Source organism: Leuresthes tenuis, unplaced genomic scaffold, assembly GCF_036924035.1.
Source record: "Leuresthes tenuis unplaced genomic scaffold, fLeuTen1.0.hap1 SCAF_12, whole genome shotgun sequence".
Taxonomy (NCBI): Eukaryota; Metazoa; Chordata; class Actinopteri; order Atheriniformes; family Atherinopsidae; genus Leuresthes; species Leuresthes tenuis.
The window spans coordinates 19,294,398-19,310,979 of NW_027325366.1; the positions used below are offsets into that span (position 1 = coordinate 19,294,398).

Genomic DNA, 16,582 nt, shown 5'->3' on the forward strand with positions numbered 1-16,582 from the left:
CAAGCTGAAAACAGGCGCACGTGTGACATCAGAATTTTGGGTGTGATACATGGATTTGTGCATGATTAGGGGAGTCTCCTGTGACAGTTTTTGGCTCTAATAGATCGTGACAGGCGTTTTGTATGCCAGTGTCACCGCCGCCTCGCGAAGAGAGGAAAAGACAATTCATGCGAGGGAGCTGTCAGCACCTACACATGCTCCACTCTCCTTGAGCCATGTTGCAGTCTCATTATCTCCCCAATGACAGTTGTTGTTTCTCGCTCCAGATTGTCTTGTGCTGTTCACATGCCATCCGCTGATGAATTTTGAGATTAGAAATGCAGAATAAGAAATGTACGCAGCTGTAACGGCGAGGGTGAAAGAGTTCTCGAGATGCTCAAACAGCCGCACACATGCCAAGTCCTAACTTATACATCAAAGTCGAGTCGCGAGAGACAACTACATCCAAAGGTGCTGTCATCTGTGGTTAAAAGCGGTAATAATCAGGGCATGGCACGGGCTCAGGAGAACGGTCACGATATGAGTCAGTGCTTGGATTTTACGCCATGTCCCCCTGGGAATCATCTGTCTTTCTCTGCGTGGCTCTGAGCACGTGTAAAAAGAAACTTTTGGCAAACGCAAGCATACAGAAAGGTTCATTGAAAAACCACAAAATATTTAACACCAAAAACGTGTTCGACAGCCATCATGTAGGGCTTTTGATCTTCAGAGAACGGCCTTGGGGGGAGGGAGGGGGAATCGCACTTCTTGGCAGACTTTAAAAGGGTGCCAGAGGGCAATCAGCCACACGGTGAAGGTGGTCATGTCACCAAACAGGTTAGTGCACTACACTGGTGACTCACCGTGCCGGGAGCTGCGTTCCAGCTGGTCTGTACAAGGAGGAAATGCCCAACCAGGAACCACAAGAGATTGAAAAAAAAAAATTGTTACTGTGGAATGTTAATTGACTACAAGATTAACTGGTTTCTGAAAGGCATAAAGTTAAATATGAAACAACCCTTCCAACACTATAAGGTCTCAGACAGTGCTTCAGAGTCAGAGTTATCGCTTATCCACTGCTCATTTTACAGGAAAGGTTTACAGGAGGCGATAAATATTTTAAAGCTTTACCAAACTGTGACTCCAGCAGAACACTTCAGTAGCAGCAGGTTTCTTTAAGAAGCATCCCAAGAACTCTGAACGTTCAAATAGCCGATGACCACGAGGCAGGAGAAAGTTTTAGGATTATACGAAAGCATTTATTGGCTGAAAACTTGTCACTTGACTTTGCTTTGTTGTGTAGAATAACAGCTATCTTTATCTTTATCTGTATCTGCTGTTTGTTTTTTTATATAATACTTTTTCAAGATAAATAGACTTTGAGAGTTATTAAACTGAAAAGTAACAGAGTGAAAGTGAACAACGAAATCTGTAAAGATATGACGTTGCTGATGTTTTATTTGTCTTTGTGGTATAAAAATGTGAGTTTAGCATCACTACGGTCTGTAATTCAAGCTTTTTCATGTGATATGTTTGAAATTGGAGCAATACAAAGTACATAGTGCTCACATTGCCTTTGAAATAGAATAAGATGTAAGCTGACACATATTTTCAAACGTCACACATATAAGCTGTTACCAATGGATAGAAAGATGTTTCACTTTATGCCTTCCGAGAACACGGCCATCTTTTCCTTGCTCAGCTACTCGCAGTAACTGAAATTCCAACTCAAAAGTAGCTGCTTGTCACAGGAAAGTTTTTAATTTGAATAATCACAGTTTGTTTTCTTATTTGTTCTCTTTCTTCTCACCCTTCATCCTCTGCTGCCATTTGTGTTGTTCAGTCTGTTCCCTGTTGCTTTCTCTTTGCCTTTGTGACTCACCCCGCTCCCCTTTCTGGGATTATTATACAGCCGTATTTTATCTTTCTGTCTATATCCTCATCTTCGGCACTAAAGGCATATTAGAGAGCTCTCTCTGGCTGCTCCTGCCTAATTACGAGACGTCCCCCAGGAGAACGAGACGCACGCTGTTGATTAGCTCGCTGTTGTTACCAACTTTATTTCTGCAGAAAGGCCTTATCTGAAAGTATGCATTGTCTTATTAGTAATTGAAAATAACTTGCTTTAGATGATATTACAAAAAAACTATTTGCTTTGCCTCACAGCAAGGTGGGCGACATAAGTAGTGTGTAAATACTGTATGATGGCTAATTGAGTAGCTGATTCATCCTTTTTTTTGGGGGGGTGGGGGGGGGGGGGGGGGGGGTGCAGGTTTCTTATGAAACCGATATAAGGAAGCTGAAAGTCAAACTACTGTGCTGCTTATATCATGAGCTTACTGTGTCATTTCATGAGGATTTGCATGTGTAGAACTCTTAATATATAACCACTACAGGCTCTGGCTGGTCTTGGATGGATTAAGACAGGAAAAAAAACTAAGAAGACAATCTTTTAAGATGTGCAACATATCAAAAACAGGAATTTTAAAAGCTGCATCTGCTGATTCCCTGATAATTTTTTACTGTGGCGGGTATACTGGATTGATCAGTTGTCCAAAATATGTTGGAATGATGAACACGGGGAGTGAATGTAAATGACCCAAGCAAGCCATCCTTTGACTTTTCCTCCAACAACCACAAGGAGGAATTTGTCATTAATTGGACCAAGTACAAGCAAAGCGTACTAGCTTCAGATTTCCTTTGTATTTGTTACCTTTTGTTGGTGTATAAGCCGCCTAAACTATTTTAGCATTTAGCAAACATTCTACCTGCCAAATATCAACGTGTAGTTCTGTTGTTGTTGATTGTTTTGCCACTCCAGGGTCGTCAATTCAAGCTCTCTAAGAGTGGCTGGATAGAACATTGACATAAGTGCATATCCCCCATATGTTATTAAGTCCAATCTAGTCAGACTGCCGTCTCAAAAGGTTACGGAAAAGCACAGACAGACTACATCTGATAAAAGAAAAGCAGTGAATATCTGAAAGGGGCTTAAGAAGTATTGCAGGTCCACTCTTACCAGCGCCATCATATAATACTCTTTTGTACCTCAAGGCTGCCGTCAATACAACAAGAGAAGAAGATGTGAAGTTGAGGATGCAGCCAGAGACCAAAGACCTCTAAAGGGTTCTGTATGTGTGTCATATGTGAGCACGAATTCCCTCGGATTCTTTCCGAAGTAAATATTGGACCCATTTTGAATAATCCTCCAAACATTCTGACATTTAACTGGCATTTTTACAGTCCAGCAAATCAGGAAAAAGTTAACTTTGTGTGGGACATCAGAACTGCGTCAGCAGAACTCTCCCATGAGCTCTCACAACACATGTCTTTTAGGAACGGAAAGCACTGAATTATGACCTAGATACATGTAAATCTACAAAACTTCCTAATTAGCCCACTTAGCATTCCCAATGAATTTGTACAACTTACCACCCCATCTACTTTTATTCATCAACACACATTTACATCGCGTCAGCGGTACTTTAGCATTTATGAGACTGGAAACCGTTTTATTTGTGCAGCAGAAAAAAAAGGACAGCTGAAGAAGAGTAAACATCGGGGATTTTTTTTCACAGTTGGAGATGTAAAGCTGAACTAAACGGGGAGGAAAAACTGTGGAAAATGGCCTCAACACATGATATGATTGAGATTCATTTTGCATAACCTGTTCACCCGTCAGTGTTACAATCCATCCATCTTAATTCTCAATATGAATTTCCATCTCGTAATAAATGCCTCCAAACAGATCAAACTGCATTAACCAGTGTTTTTGTAGGAGATGTCACAGTGTGAGTGTGCACGGTTGCTTGCAACCTGTCCAGGGTGTAGCGTACCTTTCATCAAATGGTAGCTGGAAGAGGCTCCAACCCTGAATTGGATTAAAGGGGTATAGAAAATAGATGAATGGAAGACTGGGGTGCACCTATGGAAAAAAACCTTATCCCTCTTGACATGGCTGTCACCGGCACACAGCCATAAGAAAACAACAGATGCCTGGGACAGTTAATTAGCTCTACATGTGACGCTGCAGGCTTTCCCGCGGCCCCCAGAGACCAGAGAGTAAATGCTGCGGTTCCCAGGGGAACGCTGCAGAAAACTTTGCATCAGTTTATGGCGTCTTAGGCAGTGGAGGCACACCCATGACTTTAGTGTTGATCCATTATGGATGGGTTCAGAATATTTCAGAGCGGATGTTTGTAAAGTCGTGCATGTTATTAATCCATAATAAATTAGATGCGACTGTTGGCGTTTTTATTGTTGGTGCGTCAGTTTTCTGAAATGTGTTTTGCCTGCTGGTTACATGAAAATCAGAAGCAAACTCCTCACGTTTTTTTTTTGTTTTTTTTGTTGTTTTTTTTCCAGCACACAAACCCTAACTAACAGAACGCCGATTACTCCCGTCGATTCCCTTTTTCAGCACAATTTGCACAGATCATATGGCCCGAGAGATTGCTGACTAGTGCTGATGCATCAATAGCAAATTGCACTGCCAGTTCCAGCAGTACAGGTGCTGCATCTGTTCCCCTCCTTTAATTCTCACTCATCTTTCTCCTCCACTTCAATCATTCAGAGAGAACCCTGTGTGCCGCTTGAAAAGGGAATATTACAGTTCATTTATTTACATTTCTGCCTCTTCTGTCTGACTCATCTTAATGTGACTCAGTGGTGAGGGCTACAAGCCGTGCACAGGCCTGAGCTACCAGTCACAGTTCACTTGCTGTTAATCATGTAGTTCTGCTTCCGGTATATCTCATCTCTAAAAGCAAAACAACCCATCTGTTGTGCTTATGTACAGTGTGAGGAAGTCGACATGTTTTTGTGCACAGACGAGCGTTTCCTGCAGATGGTGTATAGATGGGATTTTCATTTCAGTCCTTGTCAGTGATCCACATCAACGCTCACCACAGCATAAGCAGGAGAGGACAAGTCGTGTCTTTATGTCGCCTTCAACGTTTTCCTTCACGTTGGTACTAAATTAGAATTTATTTGCCTGACTGCTTCCCTGGACTGCTTAAAACTGTCTACCCAAGTGTGCCCTCTGGTGCCTCAGCCCTCAGCAACGAGTCACGAGTTTGTGAGTGTTGCTTACTTTTATGCAAAACATCGTGCCTCACAGAGGGTCTGCTTCAGGAAAATGGAGAGACGGAACAGAAGGAAAAAAAAAAACCTGAAGAAAGTGAGACCGGGGGAGAGACAGCGCTCAACGAGGGAGGATTTGGCGTTTTTCCATTCTGTGAAGATGTGATGGAGCCTGCTGACAAAAACATCAGTAAGATGTTTGCAGTGTGCTTGCCATCTTTGCGTGTGGGCTCTTTCAGTCTAGGCAGCGTGTTGAGTCGACCTAAAACACTTGTTAGGGAAACCTGCATGCATCACAGAACCCAGAATAAGATCTGTGAGCTATGGTTTTTCTCGCCGTTTCCCCTCGTGTCACTGTGATTTATGGACTGGGTGGAAACGTTTGTTCTTGGACTCATTGGGCATGTGTGCATCAGACTGAGTAAACATAAATTCAAAGGAGGAGAGCTACAGAAGGCATGGACTGGTGGATAACTGCAGTTTAAGTGCATGTGTGTGCATTGGATGACTTAGGAATGGTGAGATTGAATTTCTGCCGCTGTCAAACAAGTTCACGTCTCTAATCATCACTCATCCTTTGACATGCAGATCCAAGCCTTTGTTCTCCAGAAGTCACAGAGGCACATCGAGCATGCAGAGTAAATAAAGCCTAGTGCTGTTTGAGGTCATAATTCTACACATACTAAACAAGACCCTGCCATCTGCACAGCACTAACCGTGATTTTACGGTTAAAGCAGAGCTAGCTGGTTGGAAAAAGTGCCGGTAGCTACTTAATAAATCATGGTCACTGTGAGAAAAATGCCTCAGTATGTAGTTTTAATAAGCTTTCCACAAGAACTGCAAACTGTAGATGTTAGGAAGGAAAACAGGAAGATGCACTCATCGTGTTTTATTGGAATGAACTGACAATAGCTACTGTAAGTGCCTTTTTAAATGGCCACAATGGTAAATATGCGATAGATTAAAGGAAAAAAAAAATGAACAAACCATGATTGTATAAACATACAGGAGCGAAAACAAAGCAACGCTGGCTCAACCGATCGCATCAGCACAAACTCTTTTATAGCAAAATCTGGAGCCAGCCAATTGATTGCAGCCTTCAAAACACAGCGATAACACTGTCAGAATGTGTGGTGGGATGTTGGGAAGGCAGCTGTGAATGGTATTTTCATTATTACCACAAAAACACCAGTTTGACAGTACAGAGCCAGTGACTGCGATAATTCTGTGACATCACACCTCAACCACTTCCTTCGCCTCCTAGCACAAGTCTCGGGGAGAGAGAGAGGGGGGGATTTTTGCATGAATTTTGCATGAATTAAGTCTAAGGATATGTAATTTGCACGCTGTAGCTGAAGCAGCTGTTCCATGCCACCATTTACCCATCCTGCTTCTGTAGAAATGTTTAAGCTTCATGAAAGGCTATCATTCAACCAACAAATAAGCTCACATACTTGTTTTTTTTCCCCCACCAGAATCCTATAAGCTTTCACTGCCGATGCAATTCAATAAGATTTCTAAAACTATTTCGGTCTAATCAGACTAAGAACACTTGGAGCAGCTATTCCTGGTGATCATTTGATCTTACCAAGTGGCTTTTGGGCTTTTTTAAAGAAAGAAAGAAGGAAAGAAGGAGTAGTCAAGCATAAAATACAGTGTATAGCAATTTCATGGGGCAATACTTTGACCACTAATGTCTGTCAGGAGAACATAATGAGTGTCAGAATAGACTGAATGAATAGGTATTTGGGACAATCAATAGAAAACATGATTTGTAAATGTTTTTTTCTTGCATGACCATAACTGTCACCGTACATTTGTTAAAAATGTATGTAACTCAATATGTGCACCTTGGATTACACAGATTTATATAAGAGTGGATTATCGTTTGGCTGATAAAAGTTGTTGTTATGTGTTCCCCTCACTGGTGGCCAAGCAGAGAAGCTGTATAGGCAGCAGGCACCCATCATGTTTCTGCTTCTTCACTTTTACAGTGTAATGTTGAAAAGAAAATTTACAAATAACTTAAACTCTATATTTACCTCAAAATAGTACAAATACAACATGTCATATATGAAATCTGAGAATCTTTTTAAAAATTAAAACCAGAATATGGTCATTTTTGGTTTGGGACAGGGTCAGTTTATCCGAGCAGCTGACACTCTCCAAGTGTTTGGGTATGGACGGAAACTGCTGCAGTTATAACAGAAAAATGTTTTTCCCCCTCTTTATTTCAGCAGCTCAGTTCAGAACCAAGTTTTATATCGAGTGAGAGAAATGTTTTCAGTCCATATGTTGTCTATGAATCATTCTTCAAATTGAATATCTGCTTCACAGGATTTTCCATTCATCATATTCCGCTGTCGTTTACATTCTCACGACATCCAAACCTTTTTGGAATGTGGGGCTTTCTTCTTCAACCTTTTTCAGCTGTTGGAATGTATGAACATCCCTGGACTCTGAATGTTTAAAAAGTCTTGAAACGTGACCAAAGTCACCTATGAGGTTCATCTCTGCCATGTTGGATTTTACAGACTGTTTACCGTGAAAATATTCACAGAAAAAAAGTATTTTTTCCCCAATTTCCAGTCCATCCTAAACTGTTAGAGATGGAATGCAGAGCTGGCTTCACAACAGTAATGTGAATCTTTGATTTTCATCTTATTTTATTTATTTATTTTTTTACAGCATCAGAGCTGTCAAACACTACCAAAACTTTTGTCAAACTCAACATCCTAACTATATGGCATCCTAAATGCGATTCTCTTCTCAGTCCAGGCAGCCATAGAATTTATATCATATGTGTTACTGCTCCCACTGTGATCTGCTCTCAGCTACCTGTAAATAAAAGATGTGCATAGCCACTGTAACATCACCTACCAGTTTGTGGTGTACATTTTTTATTTTTTGGCTTGACAGTCCACACATAAACAAACTGTGGATTTGACTGAGAGCCGAAGGACACTATGGGCATCAAGACAGTAGCAACATCACAAGATAACACCATCCAAAAGTGCACTACGCTTTTTTTTTCTTATCTATTTGACTAATTGTAACTATAACTTACTGAATTAATCTAAGTCTTAAAACTAGTCTCGTACAAAAAAAAAAAAAAAAGAACATTTGGAAAATCTTAAGCGAAATGAATCGGTCTAGAATCAGAGACTTTTTTTTTTTTTAAACCAGAGGTCATCTGCAGAGGCTTCGTCCATCTTTTATATACAGTCTATGTGCTGAACTGCTTGGCCCAGTCGGCGCAGCTTGAAGCTATAATTCTGGTTGGATTTTGTTGCAGTGTTTTTCTTTCCCCTTATATAGTTGTTTGTCTGACAAGGATCTAAATAAATCGAAAAATGTTGCCTCATTCAAATGCCCTTGCAGTTTTCAGGGTGTGGAGCGCCTGTGCGTTTCAATTGTATGCTGCATACAATCGTGTCCAGCACCTTGTTCTCTGCACTGCAGACTAATGACATTAACTGCTGAAGATCTTTGGGAGAGAATAAAACAACAGCTGGTAGGAGTGACTAGGGCAATAAGTCAGTGAATTTCTTGTTTGACGACACTGATCGGTGTAGTTGCAGCTGTATCTGTTGCACATGCGACACATTTCCACACTCCCATGACTAAACTGCACTAGCTTCACTCAACCCATTAGACAGCTGTCTACTAACTCGCTAACTTGAAATAGTAAGCTGAAATCTGGTGGCTCGTCTCAGAATTGGCAACATACGTTTGGCTCTTTGTGACATAAATCTGTTTAATGAAGTGCTGCATAAAAGCAAAGCATTAAAAAGACAAGTATGAGCAATAATATCAAATACAATCTGCACAACACCCATTCTTGAAATTAACTACTTCACAGGTTTCGAAGGGCATCTGGAACTGGCAGTCACATATTTGGAAGTGACGAGGGGACTGGGCTTTTGTGCCGACTCATGGCTCAGGAAGGTAGGTGGGGGAGAGGAGGTCGTCGGCTCGGTCACACAAACACAATGCTCAAAGAGTTCAAAGTTTACAAAACATCAAAATTCCTCCTGCAATATTGTCATGCAATATATACGTCGACACGACTGAGACAACGATGTCAAGTTTTTCCAAGAGTTCTCATGTCCAGTTTGGCAGTGATTGGGTTAAGCCCACGTTGGAGGGAGGATGCGACACCTCTCCTGGCTGAGAAGGTGACGCAGGTTTTTCAACCCTTCTGCCTTGTGTCATTGGAGCCTGGGAGAACACCTTCAGCCGTGATTAAAAGACACTTTAACAGTTCAGATTCAGTCGTCTCAGATCAAAAAAAATAATAATAATCCTACTTAGGTGTTACATCACATTTCACTAAAACAAGCAAAAAGCATTAAGTGATTCCATTTTTGTGACTCGTCTGTTCAACTATTGTACATTTAAAGCCACGGTAAATTTCATTATATGTATAGATATACAGTGTTTTTACACTGACCAAACCTGACAGCCTTGTATGAAATGCTACAGACCGCAATGCGCAGGACAGATCTAGCATTTCTACTTCTACCACTTTGTCAACACACAGGCTATTGACATAATGTGCTTGGTGCAGTTGCCTGGCAACACAAGCAGCACAGTTTTAAGAGAATTTCAAAGCGAAAGGAAAATCTTACAAGGCTATGCAAAATGGTATAAAACAATAAATAGAAAACCTTTTAAAATAAACGCAAAGTAAACATTTGTCTTCATCTGTTTTCTCGCTCTGTGCAGATAATATTTTCAGTGTTTCATGACACATCTACACAGAAGCAAAAAAATCATTTGGGCCCTTAGAAAAAAAAACTAATATGCATCTGATATATTCTAAGGACAGGAGAGAGTGGTCATACCAGGCAGATTAGAGAAATGTGCAAGAAGTTGAATCTCCTTCAGTAAATCTATAATTTAACCAGGATAGATGCACTAATTTAACTTTTAACTGCCAAGAAGACCCAGAAATCCACAGGAGGTAAGCAGACGTTAACAATCCGTCTCTGAATGCATCAACTGCCACACTCCTTTTAAAACGGCAAGCATTAGCTGCAGAGGACACCATGAAAATGAGAAAAACTTGGCACTGCAAAAAAAAAAAAAAAAGAAGAAAAAAAAATGTACTTATGTTAAAATACACATATCCGAAATAGGAGAGAGCTGTTCATTTATTCCCCGTAATTTCCATCCTCCCTTTCTTTCTCTCGGTCAGATAGTTTTTAGATAGGAGGAGGGTAGAGGAGAAGAGCGGGACAGTCTTTCACTCAGCCAGAGTGTCTGGCAGTGTTGAAGTGGCACACCAGGACTTGTTTCAGTCTGCCAAGGCAAATTCATTGTGAAGGCAGGTGGGCCAACACACATCCTCACTTAGGACACAGACTTGTGTGTCCGAGCCTTTGTCTCTATGCAGCCTGGCAACCAAGTCAGCAGCTACCATGTTAGTGGGTGCAGAGCATTGCTATGGCAACCAGCAAAGTGGGCAAGGCCGTGGCTGCTCTTGGATCAGTTCAGAGACTTTTTTGGCATCCACTTAGTGCCGGAGTCGATTGTAGAGTTGCTTCTCTTAAATGTTCCTCCCGGATTGGCCTGCGATCTCATATGCGTCGTTTTTATTTTGTCCACTTTTGAAAAATAGACTAATATTTGGATTAAGAAACAAAACGCTGCTATTAGATTAAGTTTCACAAAAACTATGGGAGAGGCTCATGATATACTCTCAGTTCACACACTCTCAATCGTGCTGAAATGGCACATCGAGTCTCATCCATACACACACACACACACACACGCATACAGTTCTTAACATAAAACAAACAGCCACCAGGGTCAAAACTTTTAAACTGATTGACTAATTCAGCACAGCATTAAACAACAGTAAGGTCTGAAGGTGGTATCCAGATCTGCTCCCTGGCATTGTGTTTGCTGGGACTGCAATGTGCGTGAGGCAGGTGGGGCTGGGTCCGCCCTTGCTTAGTCAACCGAGCCGGGGTGCAAGCTGAGCGCAGGTGGGTCCAGACAGGTGGGAGAGTAACTGAGGTGAGGTTCCTTAATCCAAAGGAGGGGGGCGCCGTTCTTTCCCTCTTGGCTCTTGCTGTTGCTGCGACTCTTGTAGCGCACTAAGAGCAAGGCGATTAGGAGGATGCCAAAGATGGGGAAGGGGTAAAAGAAGACGAAGTAAAAGAGGGAGTCGATGGAGCACACCACAGACTGGATAGTAGACACTGTAGACAGAGAATTGTTACAGATTTAGTCTAAAAGTAGCTGAAAAATTTGCAAGCACACAATGAAATAAATTTTATCTGGTTTATTTTCGCAAAAATGTTCATCTGTTTGTTGACACTGATAAATGAATCCCACTCCCTCCCCACAGATCCAAGCACTACTTTTGACACAATCACCTCAGCTTTAATTCTAGAGTGGATGACTATCCCTGGCTGGCGCTGTGCCTGCTCTTTAATAAAAACCTTAACAATAAATCAATCATTGACATGCACCAGGCATGCACTTCCTCCCTGTTTAAACAGAGGTTTGGTTATTTATGCTTGATATAGGGTTGCTCTTTCATCTCTATAAGCTCTCATGATGTCATAAGTCAGGTGACTGAACCAGAGAAGAGAAAGAAGAATCAATGAGAAGATAAAGGCAATGGCTGTATTGGACTCTCAATTATCTTCAATCCTTCACTCTAAAGCAGTTTTTTTGTTACCACGACTGTTATCTTTTACCAACTGGGCAAAGCAATGGACCAAAAAGCAGATAAACAGAAAAAAATTATTTAATGTTGTCATTCTTTCACATATCTTTTTTTTTTTTTTTTTTTACACAGTCTTCAAGTGGCAGTAGAACGCTACAACAAATAGACATGTGCCTGCAGAGTTGTGTGTAGCACCGGTGCGAACCTTGTAACATGATGGGACAGTAACACTGATAAGATGCAATCAATACAGTAAATGTGTAGTAAATGTGTCATTTACAACACTCTGAACAGTTTCTCAGTAACTTCACATTGCAAGGAGTTTTCCAAGAGATCCTATTCAGTGAACTAACGGTGTATTTTCATGTAGACAAAAGGCCAAAACACTTAAGATTTCAATAAAACACCAGTGAACATGTGGACAAGACCCAAAAATACATAATATTCTCTAGTTATCTGCACTGTGCCTGTAAGAATGGGCCAGTACATAGACCTAGGTACAATGCTATAAAAGGGATGAATAATGACGAATAAGTGTCTGCTCAGGAACTTACACATAACTACGAATGCTGTATTTTGCACTTCTATTTCTTGCCATTTTGCTCTATGAAGTGAATGAAATCCTTAATGTCATGTGGGATGTCATTTCCTGGGTAATTCTGGATCTTGAACCTCAAAGTCCCACCTGGTGCTTGTATTCTATTGAATTCAATCACAATCCAAGCTGGTTCAAAAATATAGTCAGTTAATGAACAGTCTTTCATAATCTTTATTATATCTTTTTTTTTTTATCTCTATGGATTAGGCGAATGGGTCATTTCACAGTACTATGTCAATATGTACCCTTTGATGAAACATCCAGATAAGTAGCAGTGGATCAGATCTAGTCAGAAATACATGTTGTTTTGTCACTGTTCACCTGCACTCATAGAGCCTTTGTTTATTCAGGGCTTACCTTGCTGCAATACATTGACGATAGTGAACCCAGAATTGTTGGCTGCCAGGCGATACCATATCTTGCGGGGGTTGAGTAGCCACTCCTCCACATGGCAGTAGTATCGGCCAGCGTCTGTTGGCCGGACTCCATGGATGGTCAGGCTGTACATGTCAGAGTTTGTCCTCTCAAACTGCAAGCGGGAATTTGGCCCCGCTTCATCCCGCGGGCTGCAGTTTTCATTTCTGAAAACAAAATCATGGGCGATGGTGAACACGCACTCCCGCTTATTCTCGTCCTCGCTTGGCTGGTCCTCGCCGTTTTCTTCCTCGGAGCGCTCCACGTACCAGGACACAGACAAGCGCGAGTCCTGGGACGACTGCGAGGGAATGCTGCACCCCAGTCGGATGGAACCGGACTCCTCCACCGTCACATTTGACTCAGTTTCTTCAACTTGCAGTCGAGCCTCTGCAGGTCCAGAAAGAAAATAAAGAGAAAAAAAAGATTGATTAAAAAAAAACTAAACATGTATTGAAATGCAAGTTATATAACAAGTGATAGTTTTTATTCCAATTTACAGTAACATTGGCTTTTCAAGAATCCTTCAGTCTGACCTGTAGACTGAAGCATGTAGTGAAGCGCTTTGAGTGGTCAGTTAGACTAGAAAAGCGCTATACAAGTACAAGTCCATTTACCATTTACCTGAAACTGTTAAATTGTCCATTAGTACTGTGGAATTTTCTGCTGTTTTTTCTCGTCAACTTGGCTTTTGGTGTAATTTGGGTGAATTACAGTATATTCCAGTCAAATTGATGATGATGAAATAATTGCAACGTTAAAACAGCAACTTGAAGCCTTAATCTCATCCCTTTCACACATTTCAACTCTAAAAAAACCAGCAAACTCTGCAAATTGGGACATCGGATCCTCAAACAAAAGACAAAAATAAAACAATCCCGCTGTGCTGCCTGGAGCCATCACCAGTTTTTCAGTTTCCCAGCAGGGTTAGATCCTATCTCAAGGCTAGTGTGTCTGTCTGCATGAGAATGCTACAGCCCTTCAGGGCCGTTACAATGACCCACTTCCACTGCAGTTTAAGGAAGAGTGGCAATAAAGACTTGTATTGCACGATTTCCTCTCTTAAACAGTTTGGACCTGTTGTCTTGTTAAAACAAAAAGAGAAGCAAGATGAACAGCAGGGAAGCAGGAAAAATAAATAAATAAATGCGAGTTCTGGCACATGTCTCCCCTCATCTTTCCTCTCATTGGGCAGATTTCTGGATGACTTCCTTTGTAGATGTTTTAACAATTTAATGAATACCCACAATGTTTATATATGCCTCATATACATATATAATGATGATGTATATACGGCATTAAAACTTTAAATATATATTTTCATATTATAAATGTCGCCGTGTTTTTTTCTTTTGTCACAACTGAGACTCAGAATAAGATTGAAGCTCTTCTAAACCAAAGCATGAATCAGTGCATTTCCCCCAAATCCTCATTTAAAAGTGCTGATAATTCCAGATCTCTTCATTTGTATAAGAGCTGCAGCCAAATCAATTATGAGACCAGTGTCATATTTTAAGTATTTTACTACATAAGCGTTTTCCTTACAGGCTGTGGAGCATCTGCTTTGATCTTTGCATTGTAGTAAGACAGATTTCCTATTAGAGATTTCACTCTGAATTGTAAATGGGACACCTGGCGGAGGACCACTGCGTTCCGATACGTCAGAGAGAAGACACAAGTGTGGGTGGGTTATTATTCACGTGTTTTTAAGCACATCGAGATTCACCGCACACAGCTTGTCAGACATACTGGCACCCATTGATTCTAAGAAAATACTTTTGAATATATTCATACTCGAATACATTTTTTTTTTTTTAAAAAGAACATTGCAAAGAAAACCTTTGCTGATATTTGGCAGGAAAAGCTTTAACAGCGATGACGGCCTCTAAATGTTTCTTTTAGATCTAGAAGCTTCTCGCACCCGTCTGCTTGTAGTCTCGGCCGCTCTTTCACCACTTTTTATTCGGGTGAGCTCTTAAGTTGACAGGCTTTTTTTTTGCAATTACAGATTTCAGCTCACTTCACAGGTGTTCAGTCGGATTTAGGTCAGGATGAACTGGTGATCAGTTAAAAGCATTTTTGTCGTTTCCTTTTCAGCTGTTCTTTAGTGCTCTTTAATGTCAGCTTTGTGATTTTGTCCTTCTGAAAAACCATGGTTTTGAGACTTCGAGGAATGTATTTTATGCTAAACGCCTGGGTAATCTGATTTCATCATTGCTCTGATACATTCAGTCCCTAGAATCAGAGGCAGCAAAGCAGCATGACACTATATTTTATTCAATTTGTTGCCTTTACACAAGCTGATGCACCACATTCCCTAAGAGACCAACTTTGTGTTTTATTGTCAATGGAATCTCCTCTATGTGATTCAGTGAGCAGTGCTTTTTGCTGGCTAAAACCAACCAACAAATTGCCTCAGGTCAATCTGAAACACAGAAGATATGTTTATCTGTCTGTTCCACAATCCAAAGCCATCTCTTTCACTGAATTTCTTCCTTGCATCACATCTTGGAAGCATCTTAACGGTTTTATAATCGTGGCGCTTCTGAATAACATTAGAACGTGTTGAAAAAGGGGATTTCAAAACCTTCTGTGACTTACTTGAAGCCCGTGGTGTTGCCTGCGTTTATTTGATAGAAGCATTTTTTTTTTATAGCTGCGTTTTATCATTCACCGGTTTATTCAGATCATATGAACACTGGAGACCTGGGAACTAATTTAAAGTCTTCAAATGAGTGACAACAGTCATGCCCAGGCCAGGGTATGGTACAGATTGTTATTGTTTTATTTCACTTATAAAAGACCTTCTTTTTTGTTGGTCAGTTTTTTTAAATTCTAACACATCTGTTAGATCATACAAAACTTGTTTTTTTACATTTATGTCTGGATTTATGTCTATTTATGTCTGCTAACGGTGCCAATATTTCTGACCAACGCTGGATAAGACAGTCTGGAGAGCTGTGGTAAAAGGGAAATGGAAAATTCTGCTGGAGGAGCAAAAGAGATATGAGTCGGAGTGTCCTTAAAATAACTCTGATGCGCTGGGATGTCAGGATGTGGGTGGCAGTGGGTACATCATCGCTTTAAGCTGAAGTTTTTGAGTGCAGGACAAGTGGATTAGATTTTCCGTCCGCTGTCATGACTTCATTGCTTTTTTTCCCCACCTGAGCTCTGCCTGGGACAGGTGTAAGGTCATCAAAGTTTGATGGCCTCGAGGTTTTCAAGCAGAACATGTGGTGGTGGGAGCTAAGGCTAACAATGTTCCACTGATCTAAAGCATGACAGCATTTAGAGGCTAAAGTGGCAGCTGCTACTGCCATGCTGTGGGAATAAATACTCATCTTGTTAAAAGAGAACAGCACTTTTTTTCTGCTTGCTTACCTGGCTGTCTGACCAGAACCTGCGTGTATCCTGAGGAATCCCTCGAGAGCCGATACCAGGCTCCATCTGGGTCACTCAGCCACTCCTCCACCAAGCAGTAGTATGTCCCAGAATCACTGCTCTCTGCTTTGTTTAGCGTCAGCACGTAAAGACGAGGCGAAAGCCTCTCAGCCTGCACACGTAGTTTGAGTCTCTCCTCATCTGCATAGGCACCATATTCAAATGCCCCTGAACGTTCAATTCTCAGCAGGAGCTCATCGGTTTCTGACCCGGCTGCCCGTCTCACGTACCACAGCACAGCATGTTGGGAGTCCTGGCTGGTCTGGGAGCTGATTGAGCAATTGATCCTGACACGGCTGTCCTCCAGGTACACCAGAGACTGGTTGTTCTTTTGCACTTTCAGCTTGCTTTCTGCAAGAAAATAAGGAAAAGGGGGAGCCAAGAG

At 41.2% G+C, this 16,582-nt stretch overlaps 1 protein-coding gene across 1 annotated transcript in view; it reads right to left on the reverse strand.

The window, feature by feature from the left end:
* Window positions 1-8,568: 8,568 nt before the first annotated feature.
* The window catches only part of igsf3 (immunoglobulin superfamily, member 3), a 72,547-nt gene continuing 64,533 nt past the window's right edge, over window positions 8,569-16,582 (reverse strand). Inside the window, exons 7-9 of the mRNA XM_072396944.1 lie at window positions 16,138-16,548; window positions 12,700-13,146; window positions 8,569-11,271 (exon numbers count right to left, since the gene is read on the reverse strand). Of these exons, the coding sequence (XP_072253045.1) occupies window positions 11,021-11,271; window positions 12,700-13,146; window positions 16,138-16,548 (1,109 nt within the window). The 3' untranslated portion in view covers window positions 8,569-11,020. The remainder of the gene's footprint in view (window positions 11,272-12,699; window positions 13,147-16,137; window positions 16,549-16,582) is intronic.